Raw genomic sequence first — 18,028 nt, forward strand, 5'->3', positions numbered from 1 at the left:
TTCTATGGGAAACCAGCAGCAGGATAGGAAAACCTAAATTATAATTACAAAATTGCCAGAGGCTCAGTGTGGATAAGTTCAAAAGTGAAAATTCTAGGAGGGGCCTGGTCTTAGAGGGGCATGATTTTGTGAGTTTTACCACTGTGAGCTCTCCTGGGTTCCTACAGTGAATACTGGAGAAAAAGAAATCCCCTTGAGTTTCTGGTAGGGGAGGACTTGTATTTCTGGTTGCATACCCAAAAGCATTCTGTTCTTCTTTACAAGGTCTGCATTCAGACCTTGAGCAGAGTCTAATCTACTGGGTTTTATTAGAGCTTAACCAAGAAGGGGAAGGGAAATATTCAACTTCAGCAGGCTTCCAATAGTGGAGGGGAAATAACCAATTTCACCCCCACCTAGTCTGTCCTATCTGAGGAAATAGGGGGGTGAGTGAGAAACACTTGTGAAATTCACAGCCCAGGGGCACAAGACTGTTAAAAAGACAAGTAAAATCACAGAACTGCAGAAAACTTCCTGACCTCCATCCTCACACCTAATTTTGAGAAAAGGGAAAAAGGAAGTTTTATTGCTTTGCTAGCAAAGGAAAACACAGGGGACTCCTGTCTCAGAGGCTGTGATTCTTTCAGGGGGAACAGTGGGCTTTTAAAGAAGGAATACAAAGGCTACTTTCCTGTGGTGAGCCGCCTCTGCCGTTTCTGCAGACTATGGTCGCCATTACAAGATGGCGCTGGCTCCACTGTGGTCTGTGACAAACAACTCCTAATTTGGGAGAGTTGGCGCATGACTTTTCATCACCCTATGAGAAAGCTCCACGTGGCAGCTTTGCATTGGGGCTTGAGATGCTTTATTAAGGCTGGGAGGGGCATCCGAGGGGGAGAAGAAGAACTATCAAGGGCCTGAATAAACTGCTGAAAGAAGATTCCTGAGTTGCGTCTTCCTTGCGGGCAAGGGGTTGCGACACTTTCCAGCTGTGCCCTGCCAGGAGTCACAATTCATTTGTGGCCTTGAGAAAGAGCCATTTCTCTGAACTGCTAGTGCCAGCTTGGAAGTCTGGATTCCTTTACTCCTGTGGTCCCTGAGTCAAAGGACAGAAACCTGGAGGAAGGTTAAAGTTGAGGAAGGTTAACTTTGCTTCCCCTGTGGTTAAGGAGAGGGAGAGGGAGAAGAGGAAGGAAAAGACATCAGTTTTAAAACACTGGGCACAGTGGGGCACACCCGTATTCCCAGCAGCTTAGGAGGCTGAGACAGGAGGATCGCAAGTTCAAAGCCAGCCTCAGTCACTTAGCAAGGCCTTAAGTAATTCAGTGAGACTAAATAAACAAAACAAAACAAAACAAAACAAAAAAAAGGGCTTGGGATAACCACACATTCATGATTAATCACACAGTGGTTAAGTGACCCTGGGTTTAATCCCTGGTACGAAAAAATAAAATAAGTCTCAGTGGCAGAGCAAGGTTTATATTCAAAGAATGAAGTGAACCCCTGTTACAATACCACTAATACCTATTTACCAGATTTCTTTTTACCCAGTATATCTGGCTTCTAAAAAATTACAAGGCACACCAATGGTTAAAAAACAGTTTGAAGAGACAAATAAAGCACCACAAACACATTCAGATATAGCAGGATTGATGGAATTATTAACTATGATTACTATTCTAAGGGCTCTAATGGAAAAAAGTAGACAAAATGGAAGAAAAAACAGGTAATGAAAATAGAGAAAAATTATAAGAAAGTAAAAAAAAATCCTAGAGATCAAAAACACTGTCACAGAAATAAACAATGCCTTTGATAGGCTCATTAGCTACTGGACATGAGGAAAGAATCTCTGAGCCAGGGGATATCAATGGAGACCTCTAAAATTGAAAGGCAGAGAGAGAATAAAACATTGAATGAAAGAAACTTCATATCAACAAGAAAAAGAAAAATCACAATATTATAACAATAGATGCAGAAAAAACACTTTTGAAAAACCAATATTCACTCATAATAAAAACAAAATAGAAATAGAGAACTTCCTCAATATCATCTACAAAAAAACCTAGAACTAATATCACTTTTACTTTTTTCCTCTGTGGACTGGACCCAGGACACTTTACCATTAAGCTACATCTAAAGCCCTTTTTATTTTATTTTGAGACAAGGTCTCACTGAATTGCTGCAGCTGACCTCAAACTTGTGATCCTCCTGCCTTAGCCTCCTGATTACTCGAATTACAGGTGTGTAACATCATACCCCAGTTAAACTTTACTCAATGGTGAGAAAATAGAAGTTTTCCCACTAAGATCAGGAAAAGACAAGGATGAGCCCTTTTACCACTCATTTTCAATGTCATACTGAAGGTCCTAGCCAATGTAATAAGACAAGAAAAGGAAAAAAAAAGTATGTTTTGGAAAGGAAGAAATAAAATCATTTTGCTTTCAGAGATGCATATATATATATATTTATATAATATATATAAAATATATAAATAATAAATTATATATATATATATAATCTGAAAAAAATCAACAAAATACCTCTAGAAATAAGTGATTACATAGAGTTTACAGGATACAAGGTTTATATACAAAACTCAAACTGTACCAACAATGAACAAGTACTTGAAATTAAAAGCAATACCATTTATATTATCATCACCAAAAATGTTATATTTAGGTATAAAGGAAAACTACAAAACTCCGATGAAATAAATAAAAGAAAAATAAATAAACTGAGAAATACTCCATGTCCATGAGATAGGAAGACTCAATATTGTCAAGGTGTCAGTTCCTCTCAACTTATTTATAGATTCAATGCAATCCTAATAAAAATCCCAGTGAGTTATTTTGTAAATATTGACAAGCCAATCTTAAAGTTTATATGGACAGGTAAAATAGTTAATACAATGTTGAAGGCAAAAAACAAATTTGGGGGTTAGGAAAGAGCTGGGGAATGATATTGGTCAAATTATATCATTATATTTTGTGTATGAAACAACAAATCTCATCATTATGTATAAAATATAATGTACCAATGAAAGTGTGAATAAAAAGAAAAAGTTGGAGGACTGATACTATCCAACTTCAACTTACTATGAAGGTACAAGAAAGTATGAGTCCTTTTTACTATGGGGATGGAAGAGGACGTCCTTTTCTCCTTAGACAGGGCTGGAGACCAAGATCAGCTCTTGTGGATGGATCATTGTTGGGACTGCCACAAGATGAGTAGCCTTTCCTACTTCAGACGTCTGCAGTAAAAAGAAAATAACAATAACACGAAAGAAAAGAGTGTGGTATTAACAAATAATAGACAAATAGTTGAAAGGAACAGACTATAGTCTAAAATACAACTTGTTATAAAGCATGGAATCATTAAATGTTTACTAGTAAATTATCTATTGCTAAGACAATTGGAGAACTCTACTATAGTATTTCTTTATCCTGAAGAATATTTTTTTATACAATAAACTCATGGAGGTAATCTTCTCCCTAAAGAATATTTCCAAAGGTGTAACTATAGTCAGGGTAGCAGAACTGGGCTGCATTAGAACAGGGTGTTGGGGAGGGCAGTGTGGGGATATCATTATTTAAAAGATGGATCACAAAGCCTCCCACAGATAATTAGTAAAAATAATATAAAAGTACATTTATTACATTTTTATATTTGATGCACTTGATTTTTGGTGTATATGCTGAGGGGATTGAAAGCCTTTAAATTAAAATATGTTCTGATCTCAGAATTTTCTCATTCACTACAATTCAATCAATATCTCAAGTCAAGCCAACACCTCTCACTACTTGCTCTAAAGTGAGTCAGTCCTGAAAGGGAGAGGATTATCTGTACTTTTGGTAATACAGAAATAAATACTGCAATGTACCTATGTGGTGGATAGAACTAAGAAAGACTGCAGTAAGACAGCTAACTCCCCAGTGGTCTGAGATGCAGAGCCTGGAAATGATCCCCTTATCAGAGTCAAAGCCTCTTACCTTGGAGGGAAATGCAGGGAAATGGAGTCAGATAGGGTGGGGGAAGCCTTCCCTGTGGGACTTTTCATCAACACAAAAAGAAAAATCAGACAAGTGACAGAAATTCCAAGAACAAGAGTAGTGATTCCCAGCAGCTCCATTTCAGCTTCTGGATGTTAGTAACTGCTGAGGTTACTTTTTAAAAGCAAAGCTTGTGAAGGGGGTGTGCCCTGCTGAGCAAAGGCTGGTCCGAGTTTTGGACTTGGGAAAAAAAACTAGGATAGGCTTGAGGTTTGTTTACTTTGTTGAAGCTTGAGACCAAAGATTTCCCATTTTTCCCTTTATCCTTTGATTTTCTAAACATCTCCACTGCATGTACTTTTTCTTCTCAGTTCTTTTTAGGGCTGAAGAACCAGTAAGCTGGGATGGGGCCTCAGCTAATGATGGCTTGTGCACGGAGAACAAAAGTATCTTAGGGACTGTATGTATTTTTGTGTACCTTCTAGTACTTCATGCAGAACCAGCATCCACTGGTTTTTGTTGAGTTTCTGCAAGTATACACTCGCAGGCATTTCATTGAGGGTTACTAAATTATTGACTTTGAAATACTGTGAAAAGTTAGAGCTTTAATATTGATTTAGATGTTGAAGGTAGATGGATAAATAGAGTAGACTGGTAAACACGTTGGGAAAGGGGGATTTTAAAACTACTTAACTAAATCAGTGCTGTTTTAAAATCTGGGAAGGTTTTGCTTGAAATGTTTCTTTCCAATCTTTGGAAAAAAAAAATCACTGAAGTGTGACAAGATTTAGAAGGTCCACTATGACCAACCTTACCTTTTCCCTCTCCTGACACCTATTCTCTTTTTCTGGCGCTCCCATTCCCACTAATACTATTGTACCTACATTGAATTTTTTCTTGTTCCTCAAAGGCTCTGGAACTGAGATTTTCACCCTATTACCTGTTTCTTTTTTTAATTAACAGCTTGAGATATAATTCACATACAATTCATCATTTTATATAGTCTGATAATCTTTAGTATATTCAGAGCTGAGTACCACCAAAATTAAAATTTAGAATCTTTTCATTACTCCAAAAAAAAAAAAAACAAAACAAAAAACCCTATACTCATTTGTAGCCACTTATTTTTCCTCTTTCCTGCCTCTGGCAACCATCAATGTACTTTTTAATGTATAGATTTGCCAATTCTGAACATTTCATATAAATAGTCTTGTAATATGAAGCCTTTTGTGTCTGACTTATTTTACTTAACATATTTTCAAGATTCATACATGTTGTAGCATACATCAGTATTTCATCTCCCCCCACCTCCATTTTTTTTTCTTCCCAATACAGGGGATTGAACCTAGGGCAGCTTAACCACTGAACCACATCCCCAGTCTTTTTTTTTTTTTTTAATTTTTTATTTTGAGACAGGGTCTTGCTAAATTGCTTAGGGCCTTATTAAATTGATGAGGCTGGCCTCGAATTAGCAATCCTCATGATTCATTCCTTTTATAGAATAATATTTCATTATATAACTACTTTTTATTTATTCATTCATTGTTTATGGACATTTGGGTTGTTTCCTAATTTTTAGCTACTATATATTATGCTACTATGGAACTTCAATATATAAGTCTTTGTGTGGATATGCTTCAATTCTTTTGGTAGACATCCAGAAGTGGAATTGTTAGGTCATATGTTAACTCAGTTTAACATTTGAGAAATTATAAAAATAAATTTCAAAGTCATTGCATCATTTTACATCTCTACTAGTAATATATGGAAGTTTCTAATTTCTTCTTCCCATACTTGCTAACATTTCTTATTATAGCCATCCTAGTAGTTGTGAAGTAGCATCTCATTGCATTTCTTTAATGACCAATTATGTTGAACAACTTTCATGTCCTTATTGGTCTTTTGTATATTTTCCTGGAGAAACACCTATTGAGATCACTTATCCATTTTAATAGTGGGTTGTCTTTTTATTGTTGCTGTTCCCTGATCTTTAATTAGCCCTTTGATAAGAGGTACACTCAAGCTTCAGAGTAAAGTGATAGATGACCTAAAAAAAAAAAAAAAAAAAAAAAAGAGGTCCAGATGAAGTAGATCTCCTATAGCCACAGGTTAACTCTGATCTTCTAGGGAAGGTGAAAGCTGGAGAAATAACTTTGATTTCAATATCCCAGGGCCAGGAAGGAAGGAGACCAAGATGACCAAGGATACTTTCTATAGGATACTCTGTTCTATACTCTGTGAATAATATTAAGGAGAATCAATGTGCTAGTAACCACAGCAGCCCTATGTATTGGCCTTTAGACAGAAGTGCTGGGGCAAAATGAATGTACCCCAAATCCAGTTTTAAAAATAAAAACTTCCTGCAATTATGATACAATACTGTGCAATGAATGGCTAGAAATTGCACACTGCTTCTATGTGCAGTTAAAGCCCTGTCTCACTCTTGGCCAGCCAGAGCTGAGAGGTGACATATAAGGAATTGTCTGTGGTTAAAAACCAGGCACCTTAGTCATCATAGCCTGGGGCAGTGATGCTCACAGTCATCAGCCAACGGAGGGAATGCAGGGCCCCAGAGCTTTGGTTCAGAGCAAAGGTTTCATTTCCCTCAAAACTTTAAACCAAACTCTCCTTATCTCTGAACCTACTAATGCAATAAACAAGTGATTAGGAATCTCTGGTTGGATGGCAAAGCGCATATCCCTGGAAGCCACCAACCTGACTGTAGGAAAACAAAGGTGCAAATCATATCAAGTAAATAGTTGCTCAAGTGGAAGATCATTTCCTGGGGAACCTCAGTGGCCTGAATGTTAATCACCCAGATGAACACTGGGACTGGACTCCAAAGAGAGTCTGGATCCCAGGTGCAATCAGTCTTCTTTAACTTACCATGTCTTAGAGGTCTTCTCTCTGGCCTCCTATCTCTTGAATGGCTGAGCACACATGGCCCCGGAGACCAATGTAAACATTATTCAATAGATCTCAGCTTAAAAAAACACAGCTTGTTATATATTTAGTGTTTAACATTCCAGTGAAGGCAGTATCTTAGCATCAGACTTTCCTCATTCATGAGTACCAGTTTAGAAAGGAATACATACAGGAGACTTGATAAACTGTGGCTGAGAAGACCATTTGAGTGCCAGACAGCTGGCTCTATCCTGCAATCAGCTGACAAACCAGGACAATTCACAAGAGAGCCAGAACAGACAGAGCACAACTTCTCTGTAAATCCAAAGAGTCCATATAACCACTGTTCCCACTTAGCCCCTTGGGACACATCTTGATATGGGAGAACATTTCCACCTCTTGCATCAACCTGTGCTCTCCTTGTTTTGGATGGGACTCTCTCCCGAGGGTTCAACAGCCTCCTCAGAGGGGAGGGAGCTTTCACTTCCAGTCCTAACATCTGAATACTTCAAAGCACAAGAGGAGTCCACAAACATGCTAGGGATGTTGCTGCCAAAGTAGATCTTACTGTTAGATGCAATGGCCTGGTACTTTTTGAGCTCCAAATATTCCGGGGTCAACTTGTGCTGTGTAGGACAAACAAGAGCAAAGGAATCAGGATACTCTGGTGTAATAGTTATTATCTCTTTTTTTCTATATCCATTTTTCCTATTGCTTTCTTGAGTATATGACTCAACTCGGAAGGGTTGCCAATGATACTCTGGAGTGTGCTATCATATTAGCAGTTAAAACTCTTGACTTAAAATTCCTTCAAATGAGCTGTCTTAATGCAGGAGAAGCTGTTCACTTTTTAATAGAAGAAAGAGGGTGTTGAGGAACAAATAATGATAACTAGTGATAATTAATATTTCTATAGTGACTTAGGGCCTGTTAAGTACTTTTACATACACTTCTCATCTTGCTGAAATCATACTGTAATTGACCTTAAATTTCTACTGATTCTCTTGAGAGAGACATACAGGTCAATGGATGAGGATGCTGGAGTTTCCAATGAGGGGCCTGGGCTCATCATCTTATAATCAGCTGTTTGTGATTCTGTTTTTCTTGACCAAATTCTAGAAGTGGAAAATCTCAAGAAGTTACTATCTAGCATCTTGCCTTTACCCAGAAGCAGCTTATGATAGACAGATGTTTGTTGACTATCAGATCTCCTTCCCTGTCAGTGTTTTGTTTAAATCATGGTGCCAAGATATATCTAACCAAAAACCATTCTGGATTTGATTAAAACTCATTTCCACCATTCCCAGAATATACACTCCCAAAGCCCTTTAGGACCTTTCTTAGCAATCCTCTACTCGTCTTGGGTCCCAATCTGTCTTCTAGGCAAAAGCCCTTCTTGTCCTTCACAGTTCCATAACATCTGTTCTCTGCATTCTTACATCTTTCACTCCCTGGATCTCTATACTCTCCAGTTGATTCACATCTGCTGTCAAAACACTGCAATCAGGTCTGGTCAAAATGTCCAACTAAATTACTTCTTAAAGCCTTTATAATATAGGTTGGTATCTGAGTAGCATTTTTCAAAATGCCATAAAACGTTTGTCCCTTTGAGAATAAAGTTGATCTTAGTAGCAAGATCTTAATGCTTGTGCCTGTCCAGCTTCTCCTACTACAGATGTGGTCTGCTAGTTTTATAAACTAAAATTTTCCTTCTTGCCTTCATCTGGAACAAATTACATTCTGTTTCTATAGAGCTGTGTCCTCAATGTTAGGTTTATTTCTAAATTTATACTGGTTTCCCAAGTACTGACAATTCATATTCTGTAAACCTATCATATATCATTTTTTTTCTAAATTGAAAGTTTAAGCTCTGTTTATACCTTAAATCTCAATTCTAATCCTTCAAATTGCATCATACACCTTAGCAACTTATCTCAACCTTTTACCAGTACCAACTCAGTTAATCACCTTACAAATCTTGGACTTATCCTTCCCTTCTCAGAATCCTATAGGGGTTGTAGCTGCCTCCTAATGAAATAATTTCTGCTCACTTAGCCTGTACTCTCTAGTTAACCCAAACCTTCTACAAAAATTGTTCACTCATACATCACCCAATCTACTTTCTTTCTCAGTGTTATCACACATGAAATTTCTCATGATTAAAAGTTTTTAAATCCAAAATGCAAGGAGTACTCAATTGTTGGCATTTCAAAATGTGTGTGTGTGTGTGTGTGTTTATGGTTGTTAAAATAATTGGTCAGCACTACAGATATTTAGTAGGCAAGGGCCAGAGATGCAAAATATCCCACACAATGTATGACACAGTCTTCAACATAAAAAAAGTATCTCATACTAAATGCCAAGAATGTTTCTGACATGCCAAAACTTTTTTTTTTAAGAAGACTTTTTTAGAACTGATGTTGCATGATGATAATAACTTAAAAGAAGATCTATTTTTAGTCTGTTTTCTTTTCTTTTTTAAAAAAATCATTATTATTTTTGGTAATATTTATTTATTTATTTTTGCATTATAGAACGTTCTTAAAAAGCATGGCTTCTACCTGGCAGATAACTTTACCTGGAAAGCAATTCTAAATGAACTTCAGTCTTTACCTGTCCCTCTTTTAAGCTCTTCAACTTTACTAATTATTGAGTCTCTACATTCCAATACAAATGAACTGATTTATGTCATGTCTTACTCCTCACTTTTATAAGGCACCATTCAAAATTTCCTACCCAATAATGTGGTGTGCCATATGTCTTGCTAAGTGATTGGCTAATGCTGAAGGACTGACTGGTCACTATCCTTCCTTGATGTTGGATAAATTCAGCTCTATCATATTAGATATCTTCGAAAGGCAAAGCCCAAACTATCAATAGGAATGTGGCACAGAAAGCCAGTCACCTTGTTTGAGGTGGCGTATTTGTGTGCAGCATAATACTCAGCATCTGCTTTCGCCTTCTCTCGGGCCAGGAATGCAGCATCTATCAAGTAAAACATAGTCGAGATGTGTAAAAACAAAAAAATACTGTCAATCTGTTCCCTCAGTAGAGTAACTGTCCCTTTTACACTGCTTAATATTTCAATGCTTACCTCACTTTAACAATTTATAACATTAGCACTTTTAAAATCCCAGCCCCTAAACAGCTCCTTGTCAAGGAAGCTGAATAAAAATCTGAGTCCATTAATTTTTTTTACCTGAAGTGGTTCCCTCTTTCCTTTACTTTCCCATTCCACCTCCCACTACCCAAAGCCTCCTACCCCATTGGTTTCAAGTAAAGTAACTAATTACAGATATAAGAGTAAGCTCTATTCTATTTACTGCATTGTCCCAATTTCCTCCAATTTTGACCCAGAGTCAGTTAGCACAGAAAGATAGGAAGCAGCTGTTTATAACTCAAAGTGTCTGCAAGACTGTGAGCTAACAACATTAACAAGCCACTATGTGATATCAATGAGTTTGAGATTTTTCATGAAAACTGAGGCTTCTTTATCCCCTGGCTAATTTGTTGTTGTTATCACTGTTGCTGACAGATGAAAAAGAAACTGATGGTGATAGGGTTTATTGTCTTGTATATTCTTTACAGTTGATTATGAGTGCCGGGCATGGTGGCGCAAGCCTGTAATCCCAGCAGCTCAGGAGGTGAAGACAGAAGGATCTGGAGGTTCAAAGCCAGCCTCAGCAACCACAAGGTGCTAAGTAACTCAGTGAGACCCTGTCTCTAAATAAAATGCAAAAATAAGTGTTGGGGATGTGGCTGAGTGGTAGAGCGCCCATAAACTTAAATCCCTGGTACCAAAAAACAAAGAAAAAAACAATTGATTATGAGTAATTATTGTACTCCGAGAATAAAACAATAGGCCCCAATTTAAAGAAGGAAATGAAATGTAGACCTACTAGAGTCACAAGCCAAGGCAACTGCTAGATATGTAATAACAGTCAAAAATTTCTTGTATCTAGAATATCAGGCCAGCTATTCCCTCCAGGCCATAATATTCTGTTTTTCCTACCCAAGACAATCAAGAGCTGATCTCTGAAGGAAGACAGATCCTCACACTGTCCCCAATGTACCTTCAATTTCAGAAATGCGCTTTTCAGTTTCTTTCTCCATCACCTTCTGCTGAAACCGAATTTTTGCCACTTGTGCAATCTTCTCTGCTTCTATAATTATACAACAGAAGACATACTCAAAAATGTTTCTCTAGTTCCTTTGGTACTTAGAATCAGCAGTGCACAGTCTAACATTTATTTACATGAGGCTTTATAGCTAATTATTTCCTTAAATTTAATAGATTTAGATTGTAAACAAAGGAATTCAAATGTAAAAGAGGGAATTTATTTCCTACTTCACAGTTTTATTTTGACAGTGCAAGTTTTGTGAGAAGAGGGAGTACAAAAGGTCAATAGTTTCAGTCCTTCATAATACTATTTAGCAATGGTTCACAAGCTAATGGGGAAAAAGGACACTTAATAAAAATACTACAGAATAAAAACAGCAACATAAATGCATGACAACATAGAAATCTTCTAGGGAAGAATGGACAAGACAGGAAACAAAAAGGTACAGATGAACAAGTCATGATGGAAAGGGGATACATAGCCAGTTGACGAGAGAAAACAACAAAAATTAAGATGAGAAAGAGGGCTACAAGGCCTCAGTCTTGAGTGACAGGCTAAGAAGTTTAGTTTTAATATCTCAGGATCTATTGCTAAGTTGCCATCAGGAAAATGACATGAGGAAAAGAATATAAAGGAGGAATATCCTGACTGCTGTAGAAGATAAAACAAAAATCTGGATAATTTATCTGAGAAGGTGAAAATGAACATTTGAAGTGAACATGTTAGCTACAGCAGGCAAGTACACATGGGAGAAACTAAACACCCTCAGTAGATGTCTGGTCAAACCAAAGGACCCAGGACCAGGGAAAAGAGACTCTAATTTACTTCAAATTCAAAGAGTGCAATTCTTAAAAAAACATTCTTAATTCTTTTCAGCTTAAATAACAAATACTATATCTGCATTTTTTAAATCTGCAGATTAAATCAACTCTTGACTGAAAATACTTGGAAATAAAATAACTATGTTTATACTAAACATGTACAATTTTTCTTGTCATTATTCCATATACGATATAACAACTATAAAGCCTTTGTATTGTAGTAGTTATAAGTAATCTAGTGATGATTTAAATTATATGAGAAAATAAGCATAAATTACATAAAAAAATTGATATAAGGGACATAAGCATCTGCAGATATTGGTATGAGGTATGGGTAGATGTCCTGGAACCAATTCCCACAGATAACAAGATATGATTGTATTTTAACACATCTCATCTCTGGCCCCTGGGGGAAGCACATAACGGTGAGAAAATTTCAAAGTACTTCTTTCCAGAGAACAGTATCCTTTATCAACTCCAAGGCTTATTTCCCTATTTTCCCATCAGACTAAATTCAATCTATATTATACTATCCTAAAAACAAACTACTGGGCTAGAAATTTAATTGTAAGAAGAAACTCAAAATAAAATTTGAGTAAAAGGTGAGCGATGTAGAAGCTAAAGCTAGAACCCAGAGAATGTTGCCTCAACACAGAGAAACTATTGTAGTAATCCCTCAATACTGTCATGTGGGAATAAAACAATGAAGAACAAGGCCAGACTTCTAGTTCTAGAAAAGTTGTGGAGTAGGCTAATAAACAACAACAACAACAAAATCTCTCAGCAGCACCTTAAAGAATTGTTAAAATCTTAACAAATTTGTTTTTTAATGCAGGGCTGAGTTCATAACAAATAATGAATGATCCTAAAGTTACATGAATAAAGAGAGAGCTGAGAGCCTATACAGTGGCAGCCCTGAGGGTGTTCTAATGCAAGAAAGGGAGAGACACTTGGGTTATAGCATTCCTTGAATTGTTAGAACTGACTCCTGAATAAAACCAAGATCTCTGGAGGCTGTGACTCCAGTGAAAGGGAGGTTAAAGAACTCCACCCACCAGCTCACTAGCAAGAACTTTCTTCTGCACAGACACATCATAATGAAATTGGAGAATACCCCAATACAGAGGAGTCTTAAAAGCAAAAAGAGAAGAAAGATTAAGTACTCAAAACAAACAATTAGACTGATAGCCCGCAAACAAAAATAAAATAAAATAATATTCTCAAAGTGATAAAGAAAAAATGAATTTAGTTTGGTGCAGAATTGTAGGCTAAACTACCATTCAAGAATGAAATAAAAGCATTTTTAGACTGAGGAAGTCTGAAGACTGAAGTTTTCTTTTACTTAGCCTTCTCTGAAAGGAAAAAATAAAACAAAACAAACAACCTAACAGAAAAAAGAACAAACTGCCAGAAGCAGTATAGGACAAAATTATTCAACATTTGTAAACAAGGTAAATATTTACTATAAGAATCAATGATAATGATGATGATAATCAATGGGAGAATAAAAACAACATGCAACTAAAATACAAGGCAACAATAATATGTAGATTAGAGACAGGAGTTAAAGTATTCCAAAGAACTGTTCAAGAACAGAATGTAGAGAACAATTAACTTTTAGACTTTGTCAAGTATACGTATTAACATTTCACCAGTGATGTCTAGTTTGTACATTCCAGAAACAGAATGTAAAACTTCCAGTCAAGTAAAAGGAAGAAAAGAATTTAAAGACAACTCAATCAAGTTAATACCAATCAGAAATGAAGGGAAAAAGCAACAGAGGAAGATAAATGTATGGTAAGTAGCACATAATTTAATGATACAAACAAATCCAAATACAGCAGTAACCACAATAAATATAAAAATACTAAAACTCACCAGTTAAAAGATAGATTCTCACATTGGATAAGATAACAAAATCCAGCTATATGCTGTTTACAAGAGACACACCTAAAACATAACGACATAGAAAAGTTGAAAGTAAAAGGATGGGAAGATACACCAAGAAAAAAAGCAGAGAAATCTGTCACAGCTATATTATCATCGGGCAAAATAGATCTTGAGTCAAAAAACACGTTTAGGGATAAAGAATATTACCATAAAACAGGAGGAATTCTCCAGGGAAATGTAACAATCCTGAGCCTGAGTGCTCTTAATGATACAGGCCCAAAATATACAAATAAATAAATAAAAAAAAATACAAGTCAACAAATACATGGTCACAGTAGGAAATTCTAACACACCTGTCTCAATAATTGATAACTCAAGAAGACAAAAATTAGAAGAATACAGATGAACAACACAATTCATAAGCCTGAATTAATGAATATAGAGAAACCTGCATCCAACAAATAGAGAATATATATTCAATCTTTTAAAGCACACAGAACATTTACAGAAAAGGACAATGTATATAGGTAGGCCACAAAACAATTTCAACAAAAACTTAAGAATCCATATAGCACTTATTTTCTGACTACATTACATTCACATTGGAAAACCACAATGAAAAAGGTAGACCCTCAAAACCCACTGAACCAGAACATTTAATGATTCATAAGTCAAAGACATTATTATGAGAATATTGTTAAAAGAAGTAAAACGGAACACCAGTAAACAAAATACACTTCAAAATTTCCGAGAAATAATTAAAGCAGAACTTAGAATAAAACTGAGAAACCATTTGAAAAAACTGAAAGTTAATGAATTAAAAGTATTTAACTCTTCCAGGAGTTAGAAAAGAAACCAATGAGTAAATTCAAAGAAAGTAGAAAGAAAAAATTAATAAAAGCAAATATAAGTAGCATCCGAAAGAAAGAAAGCAAGAATCAACAAAATCAAAACCTAAAGCTAGTTCTCGGAAAAAACAAATAAAATAAGACAGATCTGTCAAAATTGATTCAGGAAAAGAGAAGGCACAAATAAATACTATTAGGAATGAAAAAGGGGCATACAGATTGGTAGGTGCTATGAAAGAATTCTATAAATAGTTTTATGCCTCCAAATTTGAAATATCTGATAAATGGACAATTTTCCAAAACAAAACAATTGCTAAAATTGACTTCAAAAGAAACAAATAACAGACCTAAACTCAATATAGAAATTAAATCAGTAGGTTAAGTGTTACCACAAAAACAAACAAGCAAAACCCAAACCACAAATCCCACCAGACCAAAATGGTAAGTTCCACCATATCTATAAAAGGAGATAGATAATACTTATCTTACACAAAATGCTCCAAAATACAGAAAGTGAAGATGTGTTCAATTCATTTTAAGGCTAGGAGAATCATTATACAAAAACAAACCCAAATCCCCAAATAAAAACAGACAAAACCTGATGGAAGAAAGAAAAATTATAAATGGATCTCATTCATTTTTTTTTTTTTAAAAAAGGTACTAATTCTAAAGGAATTTATCAGCAAACCCAATGGAGAAATCTATTACAGTGAACCTCCTACATCATGATCAAGTGGGTTCAACCCAGGAACACAAAGAAAATTCAGTAATAGAAAATCTATGAATATAATTCACCAAATTAACAACTTTAAAATGAACAATCATATATTTATCTAAATCTAAGTAAAAAGAAGTTTTTAGTTTTAACAGTCATTCACAATAAAAGCTCTTGGCAAGGAAAGAACAGAAGGAAACTTCATTAACAGATTAATATTAAATATAACAAATAGGACTAGGACTATTCAAAGTTAGGGACAAGAGTGCCTGTTGCTATCTTTCTTTTCTAGACTGTATAGGAAGTCACAGCTTAAAAACAATAAGAAATGAAAGGTATGCAGCTAATAAACAAAAAACTTAAGACTGTCCTTATTCAAAGATAATATGATTGCTCCATGGGAAATTCAAGAGACTACTAGGAGTAATAGCATTTTCAGCATGAATACTAAATAATAAATCAACAGCAAATCTATACAAAAGCAGCAAGCAATCAGAAAACCTGTCTTTAAAAAAGAGCATACTTATGACAGAAAAAACACCTAAAAGACATATAGGAATAAATCTAACAAATGTGTGAGAATTTTAAGAAAATTGTGATAATTTCTGAAATATATTTATAGTAAATGGAGAAATATAATAACACTCAAGATCATAAATACTGTAATTCTCTCCAAACTGATGTATGCATTCAATGCATTGCCAATAAAAAAATCCCAACACAGTATTTTATAGAACTGGAGCTGATTCTTAAATTTATATGGATGAATAAAGGGCCCTGAATAGTCCAGAACAATTTTAGAAATAGTTAACAGTTCAGAGGAATAGCTAAAGAGAGACTGACTCACTCTCCCAGATAGTAAGACTTAACATAAAAGCTACAGTAATTAAAACAAGGTAATACTGGGAAAAAGGCCACTGTAAAATAAAAGGGAGTATAATACTGTTTTTGTAGCTTCAAAGAGGTAAATAAGCTGTTTATTGTTACATACTAGAAATAAAAGATAGACCAAAAAAACCAAAATCAAAAAACTGGAACAAAACAGAGATCTTAGCAACACAACAAATTACATATAGTATCTTGTTATATGATATATATGCATTAGAAATAAGTAGAATAAATAATGAATGATTGGTTTGTCACTTGGAAAAAGACTCGAATTTCTATGTCACATTAAACACTAAAATAAATTCCATGGCTAAATTCGAAAAGCAGAAATTTTAAAACTTTTAGAATAGAAATTACTTTGCGGTAGGGAAAGATAGGAATGCCACAAACCATAACGGAAAAGAGTGATCAATTTGACTATGTGAAAGTTAAAATATATATGTATGTCAAAGATATCAGAGTTCAAAGTCAAGCAACAAATTAAGAGAAGATATTTTGATGCATAAATTTAGAAAAGAATTAGTACTAAAAAGATATAAAGAACCCTTATAAACCAGTTCAAAAAAATAATAAAATAACGGGGTAAGGACACTAAAAGGCAATTCATACGGGAAAAGAAAAAGGAAACCTGAATGACCAATAAATGATATTCAACTTTACTAATAATCAGGGAGATTAAAATTGAACTTATGTGGTACACCAAGACTACCATTAAATTGACGTAAATGTTTAAAAGTCTGATAGCTCTAAGAGTTGAGGTGGATTTGCAGAATGAGGAACTCAAGTATGGAAGGATAGAACTTGGAATTCAGCATTATTGAAGAGACGATAAAATAAAACAATCACTTCAGAGAGCAATTTGGCAGTATGTAAATTTTGAAAATATGTACAACCTATGATGAAACAATTCTACTTCGAGATATGTTTTTCTAGTACAGTGCTTCTCAGACTATCTGTGGGAAAATGCCTTTGTGTGTGTTTTGAAGAACCAATATATTATAAACTATAATAAAAATGAACTACTAAAAAAATTTAAAAACTGAACATAAAAACATAAACTCCATCTTTTACTATTAATTCAATGTACGAGAGATCATACTGGGCACAGTAGCACACACCTGTAATCCTAGTGGCTCAGGAAGCTGAGGCAGGAGGACCACAAGTTCAAAGCCAAACTCACCAACTTAGTGATGCTCTGTCTCAAAAAATAAAAAATGGGTTGGGAATGTGGCTCAGTGGTTAACTGCCTTTGGTTCAATCCCCAGTACCAAGAGAAAACAAAAAATTACTGTGTTAAAATGCTATAAGAACTTCTAAACTCACTCTGATCTGAATATTTAGGCTTATCTTATTGTGGCTCAGAAAAGAATAGCTGGTGATAGGACACTACCCCACCCCACATGCTGAATAACCCTGCTCTAGGCAAATTCTTGCACACAAGTAAAAGAAGACATAAAAAGGACAGTAGGGTCTGTAATAAGGATAAACCATAAACTATGCAAATTCTTTATTAGTAATTCATCAGAAAAAAATTCGAGGTTCACTCAGAATGAAATTACCCAGCAGTTAAAAATGAACCAAATGAACATGTATCAATATGAATAAATTTCAATGGTCAGAAAAAGGCCCAGTGTAAAATAAAAGGGAGTATAATACTGTTTTTGTAGCTTCAAAGAGGTAAATAAGCTGTTTATTGTTACATATTAGAAATAAAAGTTTAAAAATATGGATAAAAAGAACGTACACATCTACTTCAGAACAGAAGCTGCTCTAAGAAGAAGGGTCAAAAAATAAGACTAGGGAAGGGGACAAAGTAGGCTTCAAAGACATATATAGTTTTTGTGTTTTTTTTTCCCTTTAAAGAAAATATCTC

At 35.2% G+C, this 18,028-nt stretch overlaps 1 protein-coding gene and 1 non-coding gene across 5 annotated transcripts in view; one reads left to right on the plus strand and one right to left on the minus strand.

Moving 5' to 3' along the window:
- Nucleotides 1-3,056: 3,056 nt before the first annotated feature.
- The window catches only part of Erlin1 (ER lipid raft associated 1), a 36,836-nt gene continuing 21,864 nt past the window's right edge, over nucleotides 3,057-18,028 (minus strand). For 3 of the 4 annotated variants that reach the window (XM_015494645.2, XM_015494643.2, XM_015494644.2), the window contains 3 exons: nucleotides 10,946-11,035; nucleotides 9,778-9,857; nucleotides 6,831-7,498 (listed from right to left, as the gene is read on the minus strand). In XM_015494645.2, the coding sequence (XP_015350131.1) occupies nucleotides 7,277-7,498; nucleotides 9,778-9,857; nucleotides 10,946-11,035 (392 nt within the window). In that variant the 3' untranslated portion in view covers nucleotides 6,831-7,276. Of the gene's footprint in view, nucleotides 3,230-6,830; nucleotides 7,499-9,777; nucleotides 9,858-10,945; nucleotides 11,036-18,028 lie in introns of those variants that run through there. The other variant, XM_048807147.1, reaches the window with a different exon arrangement.
- Nucleotides 3,098-3,231, plus strand: LOC125618012. Its single transcript, XR_007349221.1, has one exon. It is a non-coding gene; the product is annotated as a small Cajal body-specific RNA 20 (non-coding RNA).

This window comes from Marmota marmota, unplaced genomic scaffold (assembly GCF_001458135.2).
Source record: "Marmota marmota marmota unplaced genomic scaffold, marMar, whole genome shotgun sequence".
Classification (NCBI taxonomy): domain Eukaryota; kingdom Metazoa; phylum Chordata; class Mammalia; order Rodentia; family Sciuridae; genus Marmota; species Marmota marmota.